The 20,013-nt window shown below is 34.5% G+C and overlaps 2 protein-coding genes and 1 pseudogene across 2 annotated transcripts; 2 read left to right on the top strand and 1 right to left on the bottom strand.

Moving 5' to 3' along the window:
• Positions 1 to 16,832: 16,832 nt before the first annotated feature.
• LOC126630148 (uncharacterized) lies at positions 16,833 to 18,033 on the top strand. The gene is made up of 2 exons (XM_050300281.1): positions 16,833 to 17,555; positions 17,659 to 18,033. The coding sequence occupies exons 1-2, from the start codon at positions 16,833 to 16,835 to the stop codon at positions 18,031 to 18,033; spliced, it is 1,098 nt and encodes a 365-aa protein (XP_050156238.1).
• Positions 17,334 to 17,440, bottom strand: LOC126630863 (small nucleolar RNA R71; annotated as a pseudogene).
• A 66-nt stretch (positions 18,034 to 18,099) lies between the features above and the next one.
• Positions 18,100 to 19,458, top strand: LOC126630147 (uncharacterized). Its single transcript, XM_050300280.1, has one exon. It carries the CDS (start codon positions 18,100 to 18,102, stop codon positions 19,456 to 19,458), a length of 1,359 nt encoding a protein of 452 aa, XP_050156237.1.
• The last annotated feature ends 555 nt before the right edge of the window (positions 19,459 to 20,013 follow it).

Raw genomic sequence — 20,013 nt, 5'->3', positions numbered from 1 at the left:
ATTTGAGGGAAAAGTCCGTTTTGATATTCCTACATCACGTGTTTTTATATAAATGGTGGGTTATGTGTGTTAAAAGGTTAATAATTTAAAAATTAAAATTTTTTACTACTTGCATAAAAACACGTAGTGTACCATGTGTGCTCCCGTCACAAATAAAAATTTCTTGAAGAATGGAAGTACAAATTTAATTATGGTAGCGTTGGTCAATGAGTCGTAAAGCTTGCATGTTGTCTATGATACCGAACCATCAAGCATGTACTACCCTGCACAACCACGTGTACACCAGTAGTGTACCTCTTGGTGATCCTTGTATAATACATCACTTTTTCACAAAACACTTACGATTGACGATGCGACAGTTACATTATTTTTATAATTGATATACCATATGATAATGTCGTCATACACAATATAAGACACAGACACAATATCATTTATTCAAATTAATCTCAACTTCATTTGTTTATAATGAATAAGATACCGATATATATAGCATACAGACGCATTATTTGTGGTTTTTCACTCATATAGAAAGTTGTTTTTCACTTTCTTGTTAATTAGGTATTTTCTATTGTGTTAATTTTTTTTGTTCGCTGCATGCGTGGTGTTTATGTTTCTAGGAACGAAGCTTCCCTGAAACACCATGAGAGAAAGAACGAAGATTTTGGCGCTGACTGAAAGCGTATAGTTAGAACTTGTGATTTGATCGTAAATGCACAAGACTCACACATTGTGTGGACTTTTCCTCCACGTTAATTTGATCAATTGCATTACTTTGCCATCTTTACTAAAATTCCAAGTCCCTCGTGTGCTGGAATGACAATGCAATTACATAGTTCCTAAATGGTTGGAAATCGACTTATTCCATGATCCATGCCACAGATAGCTGATGAACATCTCAAATGAATGTACTTTCCGGCCCCCTAACCTTTTGGTTTAGTTCACGCGGTGGTCTCTGAAGGCCAAGCAAAATTAAAGGTGGTCTGTGGGCTGTGGGTGGGTGGAGAGGGTTGCTTCTTGTTACTCTATAGGTTAATACAAATCTCAAATTTCAGATTTGAAAGATAAAACATGTACACCCAAAAGTAGTATAGCACCAACTGAAGGCGATGATTGTGTATTTGACTTTAGGGCATATTTGTCATTGAATTTAAGCATCCCTTTCATATTTGCTAATACGGGTGCACAGCTAGGTACTTGAGATACTACCAACTCTCATTCCTATACGTACGTATTGGTTTGCTCTATCATACTAGTATAATGTCACACAACTTACATATATACTTTCAAATCATCTACTCAAAATATTTCTGTATCGCACCTTTAAACATTATAGTACATTATATTTCAAGACTGTCAAAATGTACATTCAATTTTTCAATTATTCAATATGACTTCATGTAATCAATGATGAAATAAGAACCAATAATTAATGAATGGTTCTATTATAATGGTACTGAGACTTTGTGATAAAATCTATACACTTGTCGTGCTGTGCAAGCCCACACTTCTTTATCCATTTTGTACTTCCATTAGAACAAAGGGATTCTTCAAGAGCTAGCTAATTAAATTTGAGAAGAGAGAAGATGACTTCCAGTAGCTCTCTAATGGCGATTGTTTTAATATATTACTTTAGACCAATATATCTAAATTTTATTGGTTTGTAGTCATTATAATTTTCTAAAGTACGAAATATGATTGGTTTAATTTTTTTAACAAGATGCTAAAATTACTTTTTGACCTCTTTATGAGTGTTCATACATTTAAGAGACGTCGGTATCTACTTACCAAGATACTTGAATAATATTTTTCACCGGAACCAAGTTCGCACAGCAATCATATTTGGCTGACCAGCAGTTAACTATTACGTGCAAGTTGCTCCTCCTAAGCATTTAAGCATGTTTTAGCGAGGCATGCGTGCACCTAACAAATTCCTCAGTATGGTGGTATGTGAAACATAATTGTTATTTTTTAAGCAGTTCTAATTGCAGGTCAAAAATTCAAACCATGAGGGTTCAAAGTTTTAGTGAGAAAGCGTACTTACCCTGGTTATATATAAAAAAATGATTTCTGCGCATTCATTTTTCTTCTGTACTTTTTTTTTTTCGAATTCAACAACCTAGAAAAAATGGAGTGTAAAAGTCATTTGCCTTATACACACACACAAATATATATATATATATATATATATATAAACCTGTCACATAAAGAAAAATCAATCACTTAGTATTACGGTCTAATAATATTTCTCTTTATTTGTAAGTAAGAGGTCTTATGTTTGATTATTATCAAAGACGAACTCAAACCAAATTATAATGGCTAGCCCATTGTGAGGCTTAGCCCACTCTTTTATCCCTTAGTGTAGATAATATCTTATGTATTGAAAAAAATAAAGAAATATCAAATTTTGCTTCGGTATAATCATATTCCTAATTAGTTAGATTTTCTATATTTTATTTTAAATTGTTTTTACTATAATGAGGGGAAGTGGGGAGAGTTCAAGGGGATATGGGAGTTTCGAACCTAGAACGCAACACGTTATCTACTAGGATATTGGATCACATGCAAAAAAAAAAAAAAAATTGTATGATTTATAGAACTCTCAACTTTTCCCTGTAGTTAGAAAAGAGCTGTCTTGTGAAGCATTTTTTACACACTAAACTAAAATAAAAAGGTAATGCTAGGGAGACAAAAAATTTAAACTAAATTTACAAACCAAATAATTTATTATCAATAAAAAATAAGCATGTTAATTAACGCTTAAATAATAATTCAATAATCACCAATCACATCATTTAGTATGTAAATTTGGTTTTGGTCCCCTTAGCATTATTCAAAATAAAATAAAACAAAAAGACTGAGGCGGCAATGCAACAGAGTGAGCATATACTAAGTGCCCCAATATAGAATTTGGGTAGATAGTCACAAGTGGGTCAAGATTTGGATTCCAATTTCATCATGGTCTCCTTTTCTTGTGTAAACCGCGTTTTTTTTTCTTTTTTAGATATATTTCAGAGTTGAATTACGTTGTACGGAAATATGGCTCAGCATGCACACCATGCAGCACTACAAAAAATCCGAACAATATGCTCACTCCGTAGATAAAATTATCAATCGGCTTAGATATCGTGTGATAATATAACTGGTTGAAATTTTATATTTAAAATATCCAATCACTTATGACAATTAGTATACCGAATTATTCTCAATACATTGAAAAATCTTTTCAATTCGTGGCTATTACGAGCAGCAGTCATGGATTTGGCCAATCGCCAAGGAGAGGCAACGCACCACTGCCGTGTTATTTATCCCTGATTTGATCATGTTGAAACACGTGATTTTTATTATTCAACATTATATTAATTCAGAACATGTTGGTTAACTTTATTTGGTAATGTCACACCCAAAAAATTCTAAATTCTTCTAATAAACTGTGTGGCAAGGTGACAATTGTTGAAATCAAGAATTTTCACAAGAGGAGACAGACTATGATATTTTCCGTCTATTATACATGGATGATTGACTGACTCTGTTCTGTGAACATGTGGGGTGAAGTGGACCAATTTTCTTTAGGATGCAGCTAATTTCACTGATTAGGGTGGACTTCATATAAAATTACCACTAAATTATTGTTAGTCCAAAAGTTAGAACTAGGTTGAAAAATTACTCAAGAAATCGAAGAATTAAGATTGAGGAATAACCCCAGAATTGAGAAAGGAGAAGAATAAGAGACCGAGATCACAGAAACTGAGAAGCAGTAGAAGAAACCAAGATTGGAAAAATTCACCAAGCGATTAGCTTTATTGGCGAAGATACCATGTAAACCATATAGAAAAAATAGAGAGGAAGAAGAAGAGTCAAACAAGTTCGAGAGAATTCTAGAGAGTGAAGAAAGAAGAAAAAGAAACTATAATTGATTAATGATGAATCTAAGAATACAATGATAACAAATTCACTAACTATTTGACAAGTGACAGTCAATACAACTATTTGATCACTAAACCTTGGTGAGTATGTAATTCATCACACTTTTTCAGGAATAGACTATAGCCTTAGTACTTAAGCTTACACGATCACGTTCTCGTTGCGTTCCACATGATAAATAATTGACACATCCATGCCTGGGTCTCATAGTCGAATTGTTTGAATAAACGAGATTCACAATGTTCTGTATGTACCTGTTTTGGTCGGAGTTTGAATAAAAGGGCCCCAGAAATTCCTCGTTCCTACATTGTCTATGTGCATGTGTGGACTGTACATTACATTCACTACAAGAAAACAACACATCTATCACGACAATTTTACCATGGACTTTATGAGCTCGTTGTAAAAATAAAAATTTACCACGAGCATAATAAGCACGTCATAAAAAATAATTTTTCATCACAGATAAATCTTAGCCCATTATAAAATAACAGTGAATGACCACGTGCAAAGTTGCCAATTGTAAATATACTAACCCACCACGGACAATGCTCGTGGTCAATATTTTTAGTTCTACGGTGCATTTTTGTTATCAACCATGGACATAATGTGTGGTATAATCATACACATAATGAAAAATATTTAGAAAAGGCGGGACACCGAAATTTTGTGAAATTTCAAACATCTTTGATATTTGAAAATTTCACAACTCTTTAAATCTCCAGTCGCTCCTTTTTATTTCTAATCAAAATCCTATGGCATCAGGGATCGGATCCAAATTAAATTGAATCCCCAAATGGAAAAAAAAAAAAAAAAAGGAGGGTGCACAAGAGAGAAAATGGTGGGTTCCTCTTTCTTTCTTTATCCTTTTTTTTTTCTTTCATCCCTTACACTTTATTTCCTTTCATGCCTGGTTTTTCCTAAACCTCATGAGTTTTGGTAATGGTTACTGTAGGGGCAAGAACAGCAGCTCAGCACTAAATGGGAAGGCTATGTTGACTGGAAAAGCCAACCTACAATCAGAGGTCGCCATGGCGGCATGCTTGCCTCCTCCTTTGTGCTGGGTATGTGTCTCCCTTGTGTTGCAATCAGAGATCGCCATGGTGGTATGCATGCATCGATCCAACATATCATAAGTTATACCAAATAACAAATATAGGGTTATCTAAATTTTACATGAAATGTTAGCCACTTGAGTGCATCAATGGGTGGACTTTTTATGTCTTACAAACTGAAACTTGCAGATTAATTCTTACTTCAGTAGAGTTCGAAAGGAATTAAACATTATAAAGTATGGAAGCAGTTTGGGTTGCAAAATACGTGACTTCGGGGAAAGAAACATTATTGTGATGAGGAAAACGTGGAGCAGTTATGTATTTGGAGATAAGGGCAAAGAGAAAAGGGGAAGAAGAAGGGAGACGTGCGGTTTCCCTCCTTTTACATTTCATTTATTTTATTTTGTGTTTTACATATTTATTCATAATCATAATTGAATTGAAGTGAAGTGATTCTTACCTCAATTTTCTACAATTTTGGTTGATAAAGAACCTTCTGTTAATAAATAGTATAAATTTTCCTAATTATCATATTGATTTCTTTTTCGGTTTTGGTTATTCTGTAATTTATTATATTGTAATAAATATGAAATTTTGTTGGTTATTTAGTATATAAATATTTAAATAAATATTTATTAAATAGATATTTTTTTTATTTGTGGAAATTTTTTTATAACGGGCATTAACCATGGTCAATAAATAATTCACAACGGTCGTAACACGTGATGTTAAATTCCAATCTATCACAGGCACATTTCGTGGTTACATTATGTTTGACAACGGGCATAGCCTGTGGTAGAAACTAAGACTTTTTATCACGTCCAGATTACTAACGGGCACAGTGCTCGTAGTGGATTACAATTTATCACGGACATTCACCGTGATAGATGAGCTTTTTTCTTCTAGTGATTACTCTTTTACACACTACAAAAGAGATATCCTTTCCAGACGAAATCATTTCATCGGGTCAGTAAGTGTCGTCGCTTATGGCGCATTTACGTAACCGTAATCAAAATAGAGGAATTGGATTGAGGAGGAATTGAATTGAGGAGGAATTGGATTAAGGAGGAATCAGAATCGGATTATTGTTGAAGTTGTTTACTTAAATGTTTTGGAATCGGAGTATGAATGAACTTTAGTTCATATAAGTTGTTTACTAATTCAGATGAATCGGAATATAAATGAATAAGATTACTGAAATGCCCTTATTGTTTTTTGTTTTATTTTATCCTATATTTATTTTTAATAATATTTTAGTTGGGAGTTAAGATCAAAGGACAAACATTTAACAAATATTTTTACATTTTATTACCCTGTAGAAGCACATCTATCTCTATTTGATTTTAAGAAGAAAAAAAACATTTCATAAAAGTAATTTATTAAAGAGAAAAATAAATTGCAATAAGTAGTAAGAAGAAAAGAGGTCAGAGCCTTCTTTGGTTCTCAAAACAGGACGGTCTCCGTCTTCAGGGAAAAAAAATGTTCTCCATCCTCTTTGGTTCTCAAAACAAAGGTGCGAAGGAATCCATATCTCTCTATCATTCTGGTTTTTGTTAAAAACTTGATTCTCATGATTGTTTTGATTTGTATCATTGTATGTGGTTTTGTATTTGTTTGCACCGCCATCGTTGTTGGAGCTCACTGCGAGTTGATAAAGATGAAACTGTAGGACTCTGTGATGGGTTGGAAAGGTAAAGTTGTTTGGGTGCTTTCGGATTAGCCAAAAATCATGAGGGTCGTTTCGGTATAAAAGTTAGAATCCGGATGAAGAGTTTACCAGGAATCCAAATACCAGGTCTCTCCTAGGAATCCAAATCCGAGAATTTCCGGAGTGTGATTCCGGATTTTAGATGGGCCCCATGTGTTTTTGATTCCCTAAAATTTTAGTAAACACTGGAGTCCTTTCAATCGGGAATGTTCCCTTTCATTTCATTCCAACCTTGGTTGGTAAACACGCCATTAAGGTTTTACCCAATCGACTTTTCTCAGAAAAAAAATTGTTACAGAAAACTGGTGGCGCAAAGTTTTGCCCGACGAATTTAGAATTTTCGTCGGGCAAATTATGTTTGGCTGACAAAATTGTTGTTGGAAATTATATATTATAGTATAAAATATTGTAATATATAATTTTAATAATTGAATGAAAAATAGTGTTAACCATATTTCTTAGAAATGTTATGTTATTTAGGTGCATTCCCTTGTTAAATGATGTATACTTATAGATGAAAAGTTACATCACTTTAACAAGAAGTACTTGGGTTCTATATAAACTCATGAAATCATCATCATTAAGATAGAAAATTAGAGTTAATTTTTACTTTTGAGAAATAGGGTTTCCCCACTTTGTTTCTCTCATGCTTCGTGTGTCGTGTGTCAAATTCCAAGTCGTGTCTTGAGAGTACATAATATATAAAGTTCGCCAGAATCCGAAGATTGAAGTGCTTTGATTTCGGATTATAGATTGTTGAATCCTGGGAGATGGACGCCTATTGAACTACAAGCACAAGAGTATGGGCGAAATTCTATCTTTAGGACATTGCATTTATGCAAGCCTCAATCTCCAAGTTTGTCAATTATTCTAACTTTCACTCTAGTTGTTTATATTAATCTCATATATAATTGATGTTGTGAATTTCTTTATGATTATTATCATTGGAATTATATTGTTATTTTTCATATTTTCTAATATTGCTCCAACAATTGTGTCGTTGAGAAAAGCGCGTTGACCATGTTTGCCCTACGAAATTTCGTTGGGAAAAATCTCTATTAATTAACAAAACCCTCTTTGTCAACCAAAAGATGGTGAAAAGATTACTTAGTCTTCTATCACACAAAAAAAATTATGGGCAATAATGTAATTTCATAGGTTCAAATTGTACTGTTTTTATTGAAGCCTCACTTACCGGTAATAAAATACCTCCAATATTATAAAAAAAAAATTCCAAAAACAAAAACCTCCCACAGTCCCCCACGTTTTCTCTCTCTCCCACTCTTCTTCTCATTTTCTAAAAAGGTGTGTTCATACACACAAAGTGTGTAGGCAAATGCTAGTATTTATTTAAAAAAAAAATTTATTTTTTATTTAATTAAAAAAATAAAAGTTGTTTCCCCACTAAATAGGTTAAATTTAAAAAATAAATCGTTATTTTATTTTTATTTAATTAATTTTTTTAGTTCTAATAAATAAAAAATTCCCAAAATTTTCAGATGTAAATTCACAACTAAAAATTCATACCAATTTAAAAACCCAAATTTCATACACAAATTCATACCAACTCACAACCCAATTTTCAAATGCAAAAGTAACAATTTACGAACTCAAATTCATATCAATTCACATACACAAATTCATAAGTAGCTGGAGCAATTGGCGAGAGGAACAATGCTGCATGACTGCAGAAGAAAAAGAAGAAGAGATTTTGTGGTTGAACGTAATATTCATCAAATTTACAGAGGGAGAGAGACTGTGTGTGTGAGAGAGAGAGAGAGAGAGGGGAGAGTTGAGTAGCTTGAGAGAAGGAGAAAAGAGTTGTAGAGAGAGAGAGAGAGAGTGTTGCAGAGAGAGACGATAGTTGCAGGTCAAGAAGGAAAAAGAAAGGGACTCAGTACTTTTAAAATATCAGAACGTTTGCCCGACGAATTACCAATTCGTCAAGCAAACTAAGTTGGTTCGTCGGGCAAAGCTTGCATAGAAATGCCATGCAGTTTAAATTTTGGCGAAAAAATTAGTGGGAATGTAATACCTTTGCCTGATGAACCATTTCGTCCAGCAAACTAAGTTGATTCATTAGGCAAAGGTTGCATACAAATGCCGGGCGGTTCAAATTTTGTCAAAAAAAATTGGTGGGAATGTAGTACCTTTGCCCAACGAATTATTTCGTTAGGCCAAACCCCAAAATTAAAAAATTTCCTAATATTTTTATTTATATTCATAAGGATAAAAGATCATTGAATTTGATCATCAGGTAATATTAGTGTGTTGTTTTACCTTAAGTTAGCGTATTTGTAAAATCATCCAAATCGGAGCTAAAATAGCCATTAAATCATGATGATATGTTTCTAACCGTCGAAAGATTTATCCTGTTACCTAATTCCCAAAAGTTTGTTTTTGGTAATTTTTGGCGTATGTGATCTCGTACTTTATTTAAACTAAGTTTAACGGTTGGATCCTTTAAATTGGTTTTGTAGATTGCGTATCCTATCCAAACAATAGATTCATCAAAAACTTAGAGTTTTATTCTATACTTCTATTAAGTAGAAAGTAAGATTTGTTGTAACCACTAGTGTAAATGTTTTAAACTAATAATCGGCTCCCTTCATTGTATTCTTTTAGGGTCGAGGAATGTATTTGTAAATAATCATCTTATTCTAAGTTAAAATAGTCGTTAAATCGTGATGATATGTTTCTAGCCGTCGAAAGATTTTGCCCATTACCTAATCCCTGAAAATTTGTTTTTGGTGATTTTAGGCGCATGTGATCTCCTACTATCATCAAACAAGTTTAATGGTTGGATCGTTGAAATTAGTTTCCTAGACTATATATCTCATCAAAATAATAGATATTTCAAACACTTATAATTTATTTAATACTTTAATTTAATCGTATTACTTTAAAAAAAAAATTTTAATTGTATGACTTTAATTTTTTTTTTTAAATTTAGGTATATCACTTTTTATGATCTTGCGGATGAAAATTTTTGTCGGTTTCGTTTTCTAATTTAATTGTATAAATTTAATAGTTTTTTTTTAAATTTATTTTTTGTTTGTAAAATTAGTTGTTTAATTTAATTGTATAAGAACTAATTTTTCCCGACGAACAATTTCGTCAGGTGATGTTTAGTTTTTTTAATTTAATAGTATAAGAACTAATTTTTTAATTCAACAGTTTTGCCCGACAAACAATTTTGTCGGGTAACGTTTACTTTTTAAATTTTAATTGTATTATTTAAATAGTTTTGCCCGACGAAATGGTTTGTCTGGTAAAGCCTCTGACAAAAAAAAAAGTTGACCAATTTTGCCGGACAAAATTTTCGATTTCGTCGGGTTTGTCTTTGATGAAAAGTTTTCTTTTAGAGTTCAATTTTTTAATAATTTTAATTCAATGTAAATACCTATTCAAAATAATATGAATGACTCACTATTAACTAGGTTTTTTGGCCATAATCATTATGTAGGAGAGGTGGCCGAGTGGTTCAAGACGTAGCATTGGAACTGATATGTAGACTTTTGTTTACCGAGGGTTAGAATCCCTCTTTCCCTTCTCTTCACCTAATTCACCAATGTTAGTGACTGCAATGCATCAAATAAGAATGTATACTCCAACAGTTAGATGTCTTTGCCCAATGAATGTGTTTCTGACAGGCAAAATTTTGTCGAGCAAACAGTAATTTCTAGTAGTGACACCATGCATGGATAATACGTACTTACACCATATTTCATATATAGATACATACGTGAATATGTAGTGGCGGATATATGTGTGTCATGATGTGAAGAAATAGTGAACATTATAATTTTATCAAACATTGTTTGTGATTATAATAAGGAGTTGGGCTCCTTACTATATTTCAAATTAATTTTATGATAGAATCTCAACTTCTTTCATGGTATTATAACATGTTGACTTACGGTGAAGCTCAACAACCACACATTTTTCACCTTGCCCAACTTGTGTTGCCCACATGTTAGTCTTGAAAATTTGTCATATGTGAGGAGACGTGTGAGGACGTGAATAAAAATTTAACATCAAATGCTTATTAGAAGTCAGACTACTAAACTACTTCCTATAATGCCAAATAATTTTATCATAAAATTTCAATTTCCTTCAATCGCGTTGTTACTTAACACAAGTGTATATAAGAAAAACTTCACTGGCAGAAGATTTACCCATAATCTATAGGGACAATGCCGCTATACACTTTGGATAAAATGTTTAATCGATTCGTGTGCCTATTGAGGTTTTTCATAAAATTTTAAATTTTGCGTACATTCTATTAGAGCAAGTCCACCGGGAGGTGATAGGCCGGCTCACAGTAGTCAAAATGGCCTGGCACCTAGCCAATTTCCTCCAGCCCAGCCTAATAGGCTGGCACCCAGCCCAAGCCGTCCTATAGGCCGGCCTAGAATGTGCTGAGCCAAGGCGCGGCCTATGTGATGTTACGCTGATACCAGCGTGACGTCAAGTGGCCGCGCATCCCTGACAAGAAAAAGTGGGTGGGGCCCGCATGAATAGGAGCACTCCCGGTTCTAATGGGTGGCCACGTGGCTCGTTCTAGACTGTTGGATTTTCAACGGCTAGTTTTCTTAACTGTTGGATTTTCAATGGTAAAAAAAAATTGAATTTGAAAACCAAAGGCTAGTGCCGTGGCATGATTTGGGCGGTCTGATCCACAGATCAACGGTCCACATTTTTTGCCAAAAAAAAGGCACAATGGATGTTGGATTTGAATCTTTTTCAAATTCAATGGTTCAGATTAATTTACTAAATAAAAATTAATAAAAAAATATTAAAAATTGTTAAAAATACGTAAAAAATTTTCCTCTAAAACTAAATTTAAAATTTATTATTTTATAAAAAATTAATAATATTTTAAATGGGTTGGGTGCCAACGCATTTTGTAGGGGTGAAGATCGTTTGTGCCAGCGCATTTTTTAGGGGTGGGGAAGCATTTGGCCAATTTATTGTTCATGGGGTCTATCACTGTTCACTGAGTGGATTAAGCACTGATTTGGTACTGAGGTGCTTTTATAAAAAAAGTGGGTATAAAAAAAATTGAGCTCGAAAAATTATTTGATAAACACTTAAAAAGAGCTTATTTTCACAGTTTTTGGTGAAAAAAAACTGAAAACGTGAAGCAACAAAAATAAGCTTATTCTCACAGCATAACAGAAGCAGTTTTTTTTCAAAGCACATCAATACCAAACCAACCCTAAATGGGCTGAGTGCCAACGTATTTTTTTAGAGGTGGACTTGCTCTTAGTATAGACATGTAAAGTATTAAAACTCGTTGCAGCATCAATAATAAGGACAATATTGGTTATAAATAAGTTTGGTAGATCTATAAGAATACATATGTGTATTAAGTGACACCAACATGTGTAGTAAGTGATACAAGAATATATCTATCGTATGTTCTCGTATATATCATGATGGTAAATTTAAGCGATCGAATTCTAATTAACATAAAATCAATCAGAAAATGAGTGGGGAACCCAAAATCTTATGTCACGTTATTATGTTTGGCGATCTCAACATATCGTACATATGTAAGTCTCGTAAAGTCTCTATTAAGCGTGGTCCTTAGTCCAGAAATACACACACATAATGTACATCTTTAGCTTCATTCAATAAAAAAAAATCTACATCTTTTGCTAGACCCGGCAAGGCAAGGGGGAAAACTTCCCAGCATGCAGCAGCAGCATGTTAGCTGCAGCCCACGCCCGCATGGATCGATGGGCAACCATCCCTATCAGCTGCTGCTGCTCATCTATGTAATGAAAATCTCAGTTCTTTTTCTCTTTCCATTTTTCTTATGTATAGTACAATAATTCTTCTTGCCATTTCTTCTGACTACAGCTTCATACGTTGTGTACATTGTGCATGGTGCAGTGTCCTCTCCGAAAATAATGTTGTTTAATTTGATGCTCTCGTTCACATGATGCAGTGTCACGTACCATAACACGCAAAACATATACATGGAGTAAAAAAAACAAATAAAATTCTAGTGACAACCGCATGTGAATTTCTGTTATCAGCATGATTATAAATTTGACAATTAGACTTAAACAGACTCATTATTTGGTAAATTCTAGGGTTGATTTTGCCATTTTTTTTTACAAAAATGAAACGAATTGTAACATGATCTAAAACACATGAGTGCGAAATGTAATTCTCTAATTGACCCTAAAATTATGCACAACCAAAAAATTGTCCATTTTATTACAAAATTCTCGCATAAAGATGCGTCATGCACTTGAAGAGAGATTTTTCAGTGTGACCGTCACACAGAATGACACACCATGTGTCGCTATATAAATAGTGGGATGTGTGTTAAAAAGTTAATAACTTAAAAAATAAATTTTATCACCACTTACATAAAAAAACGTGATGTACCATCCGTGTTCCTGTCACAATTAAAAATTTCTTGCAGTTGCAGTTGAAAGCATAGCGTATAGATTAATCATTTGTTCAAAATTTTCGGAGGGGTGACGGTGCATGATAAATGTATCAGAAGTCAGTCAAACTATACGTACGTTCAGACCAAATTCTAACAAGCTAAAAATACTGTTCAGACCAGAAGAAAAGAGCAGAAAATTCTTATGAAAAATGAGACTGAGATTGAGATCGATATGTGCATGGCTTACGCACGCTACATACTTCATCATGCAAAAATTACTTGTCTTCTTATTGTTCCTTCTGTTTATTTAGTTGGGAGCTTATTTCACACTCGCTTCTTAACCTCTCACATCAGGGGCAAAACAGAGAAAGCCAAACCAAGGGAGCACATCTAGGGGGTGCCCGATCGAAAATTTAAACCACTTCAACAATATGAAGAGCATTTTTTCAAGTAAAAAGTAATATTTCATTGATACATATAAAATACACTAAAACAAAACAAATCAAAGCATAAATACTAACAAGTCTAATCGCAAACAACACAAGAATAGTACACAACAACACCAAGGAACTTTAATGCGGTTTAACCCTCTTCTCCTCCACCAAAATTATTCTCTAGGGTTTAGGAAACAAGTGGATATGGAGCAAAAGAAACAACCAAAAACATTTTTGAACCGTCTGGGAGAGATGACCACTCATAATTAGGTTAAGGAAAATGTTAGGTGTTAGTTTTATTTAAGAGAATTGTTTGACACTTCAAAATTAGTTTTATTTAAGAGAATTGTTTGACACTTCAAAATTCTCATTTTTCACTTCTCACAAATGTATTTTTTTAGAAAGTTTTATTTAATTAAAGTTTAAATAAACAATTATCTACCCAAATGGGGAGATGGATTATATTAATATCTCTCTTAATATATTTTTAATTATTAGCAAATAATTAAACAATATGCTTGGTATAATGGACTTGGCTTAGCCTTCTAGCATCCATCTTAACCCTAACTAGACCACTATAAATACAGGTCATAGGGAGAGCGTTATAGACACACCCCACAACAGCGATAACCGAAATTCCTTAGTGGAATTTCTTCCTCACACACGAATCTTTCCAAAACACTCTCAGTTCACCAAGGTGGGGGTTGAGAGACTTAACGGGAAACTCTTAGAAGCAATTCTAAGTAGCCAACTCACCATCCTACGTCCCAAATACGTGCACGAAAGTTCCAACTCATGTGTGTTCGTGGTCCCCCTCTCACAGACGGTTGGTTCGACTCGAGTTTTTTCACTAGGTGTAATTGCTAAACTTGAGTATTTAATATATGTTGCACCCTCGTATATCTGTGACATTATGGAGATGATATTTTTATACTACATTATTAGTGTACCATCTGATATGACAAATGAGTATAAATTCATATATATTAGTGTACCACATTACTCGATCAGTTGGATTCGTGTTAATTTAGGAAATAAAATTATTATTAATGGATATAAATTAATAATAATTTATATTAACATGGCCATATACACTACCACATTTAACACTTTTTGCAATGAGGGCAATTTGTCGCGTAAAGCGTAACAACATTGCATTGGCATTTAAGCAACCACACATTCGTCACGCAGCCATCCTCGCGCAAGAGTCGTGAAAATAAACTTTGCGGAACGAGAACAAAAATTTTGTCGCGCAATATTCAACCTATGTGATGAAGGAGGTGTTGTCGCACAAAATTTAAGAGAACGAAAGCAATTTGTCGCACGTAATCTGATGCAACAAAGTGAGCTTGACGAGATACAGTACATGGGATGGTTGGCGTTTATGGCCAGTAAGTTTGCGCGACGAAACTTTTGTCGTGCAAGGTCAAATTTTTAATTAATTTAAGCTTAAAAAAATATTAAGAAATTGTCGATATTACTTTATGCGACGAACGAGTTATTGAGCAAGGATCAATTTTTAATTAATTTTTTTTTGTTAATTTGTCTTTTCCTTTTTTTTTCTTCTGGTTACATAATTTATTTAAATAATAATTAATTTTTTTTTTACTACAATTACAACTGTAATGAATGGAGGAAAAAAAAACATTTATATATCAAATAAAAATGCACGTACAAGTAAAAAGTTTAAAACTAAGAAAAAAGAAACTTATAATCTATTTGGTCTTTAAATGGGGTCATATATGGGATCGTATGGGGTCGGCGTGCGAGTTGGGCTGCTAGACGGGCTGCAAGTCGGCGGCAAGTCGGTGTGCTGGGGAGGATGACAATCGGGCTAGTGGATGGGCTCGGAGGTCAAAGGGTTTTGTAGCTCGGAGGTGGAGGTTGTTAGGTTGATATGATAGGTATATTTTGTATCTCTTTTACCTATTAATTTAGTCATGGTTTGATATAAAACAGTTGGATTTGATGTATTTTGTGTGAATTTTATAGAAGTTATTTTTTCGGAGAAAACTGGATTTTTAGAAGAATTACAAGGAAAGCACGAAAGAATAACGAAGTGGACTGATGCTATGTGAGAGTGGTGTTGGAATTTGGGCTTTATCAAATTAAGTCCAATTTGGGCTTCATAAAAACTGGCGTTGGACTATTCCAAGGAGGAGAAGGTTTTTAATCCCCTTATCAAGAAGGTTGCGGGAAAGGAAAAGAGGAGGGGGATTTTAAAGGAAAAGGAGGGCAGATTAAAAGAAGAGGAATCCAACAGCCGCAAGGGAGTGGGAGACAAAAAAAAAAAAAAAAAAGAACACAGCGCAGACACATACATAAGCCGAGAGAAAGAAGAAGCAATTGGAGAATTCTAGCTTTGCTGTGGAGTGGAGAATGGAATTTCAGTTGTTTCCTTCTTTGTTTTCGAATTCTAGCGCGGTGTATTTTAATTCGATCATGAACTAAGTCCTTTTGCTAGGATTAGGGTGTACTCTTATCATGAACATCTAATTCTTATTATTTCATATTGATCTCGGTTGTTTCCATGTTGAGTAATTGTTATTGTGCTTTATCGTTATCAAATAACTGGCCATTATTTGTGTGAAGAACTAAATTGGGATTGACAGGTTGAGTTTAGTAGATTGCTTCTCATAACAATTACCATGAATTACATAATTGAGTAGACATACTGGTTATGACTTGTGTAGTATTGTGAAATTATCCATTTAGCGTAAAGGGTTTCGATTATCTACTTTTGTGGCTAGACATAGCATGGGTAGATAGTTAGAAACACAGTTAGTATATTCTGAAAGGAAACATTGACGAATCAAGGGATAATTGCTAGCAACATGGGAATAATTTGAGTTTAATATGAATAACGGGATTAGATGGGATTGAGAACGAGGAACCTGATGTCCTAGTGCTTCAATATATTAATTTTTCATAATTCATTCACTTTTACTTCGTGTTTGTTCAATTGATATTTTCACTTTCGTTTGGGTTCTTTGCATATTTGAATTTGTCATCGTAATCCATCTTTTATTTAAGTTTAGTTTGAAGTCAATCTCAATAGTAAATTTAGGTTAATCCGATCCTTGTTTGAACGACACTCTACTTATCACTATATTACTTGGACGATATTGTACACTTGCAATTATCAACAACAAGTTTTTGGCGCCGCCCCCTCGGATCGAATTTAATTCTATTTTACTTTTGTGATTTTGTTTAGTTTATTTAAATTTTATTTTCGTTTTTTTTTATTTTGATTTTTTTTTCTCGGAGTATTCTCACCTTGTCTCATTGTTTCTTGAAGGTGAATGCTTGGTACTCGTTCGTCGGATTGTGTACTACTTGAGTTTGAACCAGAAATTGAGAAAATACTCCGTGAAATCCGAAGAGAACAAAGAGAAGTCAGTGAGAAAGAAAAGCAGCAAGAGAGCAAGATGGCGTTAGTTCAAAATGAAACGATGGGAGATCTTGATATGCCAACCATTCCGGAATCACCGTCGAGCATAGCTCTTCCTGCAGCTGCAAGGAATTATGAATTGAAGACTATCCATTTTAATATGATGCCTTCTTTTCATGGCATGAGCACTGAAGATCCATTGGCACATATTAGAGATATCTTCAATATGGTGTCCAACATGGCATTGGTAGAAGGAGTCACCGAGGAACATCTCAGGATGAAGGTCTTTCCATACACTATGAAAGACAAAGCGAAGACTTGGTTGAATTCTTTGAGGTCTAGAACCTTGACGAGTTGGAACGATATTCAGCATAAATTTTTGGAGAAATTCTTTTCGACCCAGAAGACCGATACCCTTAGAGATAATATCATGCAGTTCACTCAACAGGCAGATGAGACGTTTTCTGAGGCATGGGAGAGATTTAATAATTTGTTGATTCAGTGTCCGCACCATGGTTTGCCTACTCTAGTTCTCATGCGGATATTTTATAAAGGATTAACAGTTTCAAGCAAAGCTGCAGTGAACAACTATGCAGGGGGATCAATTAAGAACAAGACGCCAGCCGAATGTCAAGCACTTTTTGATAATCTAGCACTCGAAACACAACATTCTGAAAGCAAGAGGAAGACGGGCAGGAGTTTTTGAGATTAATAATTCTACTGAATTTGCTTCAAAGGCACAAGTCGATGCGATTGCTAGTAAACTTGACACTTTGCTTTCTATGAATGGGAGAGTATCAGTTCAAGAGGTTTGTTCCATATGTGCAGTTCCTGGTCATGCCACAGTTGGTTGTCCATATAGTGTTGATTTTCCAGAATTTGTTCAAGAGCAAGCAAACATGGTGAATGCTTACAGACGTCCTGGTAACGATCCATACTCCAATACTTATAATCAAGGATGGAGAAACCATCCAAATCTCTCATGGGTCAATAATCAGAATGTACAAAAGCCACCATCTGGTTTCCAACCTCAAGATAAGAAGAATAATTTGGAAGATGTCATTGCACAGCTTGCTGGTAACGTGAATACTCTTTCTGTCAATACAAATTAATTTATGAGCAAAACTGAGACAACTCTTCAGAACCAGGCTGCCTCAATAAAAAATTTGGAGATTCAAATGGGGCAGTTAGCTCATTCTTTGGCAGTTAGAGAAAAAGGTTCTTTTCCAAGCCAAACTGAAGTTAATCCGAGAAACCATGAGCAAGCTAAAGCAATAACTCTTCGAAGAGGGAAACAAGTGAAAACAACAGCTGATTTTGAGAAAAACAATGAGGAAGAAAAGGTAGAAACCATTTCACAAGAGGAGCAGCCACTGTCCGATGTTGTACAGCCACTAGCTATACTGGGAACCACTTCAAAAGCTTCACCACAATCAGTCATTGCAGCCACGCCACTCCCTAAGCCTGTTGTCCAACCCGTGAAGCCATATGTGCCCCCTATTCCTTTTCCTCAACGGCTCAAGAAGAATATGTTAGATGAGAAGTATTTCAAATTCTTAGAGATGTTTAAGAAATTGGAGATTAATATTTCATTTGCCGATGCTTTGGAGCAGATGCCGAATTATGCTAAATTCATGAAGGATATCATCTCAAAGAAAAGAAAATTTAGCGATCATGAGAAGATTCAGTTGACAGAAGAATGCAATGCAATCCTTCAAAGAAAGCTTCCGCTCAAGCAAAAAGATAGAGGGAGTTTCAAAATTCCATGCATTATTGGCACTAATTTTTTTGAAAAAGCATTATGTGATTTGGGGTCTAGTATTAATTTATTACCTTTATCTGTTGCTAAGAACATTGGAATAGGTGAAATTAAACCCACTACTATTTCTTTGCAGATGGCGGATAGATCAATTGCATATCCAGAGGGAATTATCGAAGATGTGTTAGTGAAGGTTGACAAGCTGATTTTTCCAGCAGATTTCTTGGTGTTGGATATGGAAGAAGATTATGAGACTCAGTTGATTTTGGGTCGGCCATTTCTTATCACAGCTAGGACTTTAATTGATGTGGAACAAGGGGTTTTGACATTGAGAATTGGGGAAGAGAAAGCAACATTCAAAGTGTTCGAGGCTGGAAAATTTCCAAGAGAAACGGAAGATTGTTTTCGCATTGATTTAGTCGAGACCGCGATTTCTGAAAAATTCAGAGTTGAGAAGCCCAGTGATCCTATGGAATCTGCACTAGTTCATGCTGCTACTTCAGAAGATGAAAATCAACTGTTAGTGGAATGTGCTCTTTACTTGGATGCTTTCAAATCAGTTACAAAGAGTGGACGATTGGAATTCGAAGACCTTGGATCTGTACCTTCAAAATCGCTGCCAAGTATCATAGCCGCACCTACCTTAAATTTGAAGCCATTGCCATCACATTTAAAGTATGCTTTCTTGGGAGCTGCTGAGACTTTACCTGTTATAATTTCTGCATATTTGAGTGAAGTTGAAGAAGAAAAAACTATTGAGAGTGTTAAGAAGGCATAGAATGGCAATTGGGTGGAGTATTGCTGACATCAAAGGAATTAGTCCGTCCATTTGTATGGATCGGATCTTGTTGGAAGACAATTACAATCCTTCAGTTGAGCATCAACGCAGATTAAATCCAAATATGAAAGAGGTGGTACGAGTTGAGATTTTGAAGTTATTAGACGCTGGAATAATATATCCAATTTCGGACAGTAAATGGGTGAGTGCTTTGCATTTGGTACCGAAAAAGGGTGGAGTTACAGTGGTTAAGAATGACAAGAATGAGTTAATTCCAACGAGGACTAGAACAGGATGGAGAGTATGCACTGACTATAGGAAATTGAACAATGAGACTCGAAAAGATCATTTTCCTTTTCCATTCATTGATTTGATGTTGGATAGACTTGCTGGATATGTTTACTATTGTTTTTTAGATGGGTACTCTGGTTATAATCAGATTCCGATTGCACCAGAAGACCAAGAAAAGACGACATTCACATGCCCTTTCGGTACTTTTGCGTATAGGCGTATGCCTTTTGGGTTGTGTAACGCGCCTGCTACTTTTCAAAGGTG

Source organism: Malus sylvestris, chromosome 7, assembly GCF_916048215.2.
Source record: "Malus sylvestris chromosome 7, drMalSylv7.2, whole genome shotgun sequence".
Taxonomy (NCBI): Eukaryota; Viridiplantae; Streptophyta; class Magnoliopsida; order Rosales; family Rosaceae; genus Malus; species Malus sylvestris.
The sequence above is the reverse complement of the archived record's forward strand: the minus strand, read 5'-3'. Positions and strand labels throughout refer to the sequence as shown.

Excerpts from the sequence above, each read along its gene's own strand:
- LOC126630147 (XM_050300280.1), top strand. The coding sequence starts at position 18,100 with ATGGGGCAGTTAGCTCATTCTTTGGCAGTTAGAGAAAAAGGTTCTTTT.
- LOC126630148 (XM_050300281.1), top strand. The coding sequence starts at position 16,833 with ATGCTTGGTACTCGTTCGTCGGATTGTGTACTACTTGAGTTTGAACCA. Across the intron at positions 17,556-17,658 it reads AGACGCCAGCCGAATGTCAA|GCACAAGTCGATGCGATTGC; the intron begins GCACTTTTTGAT and ends TTTGCTTCAAAG.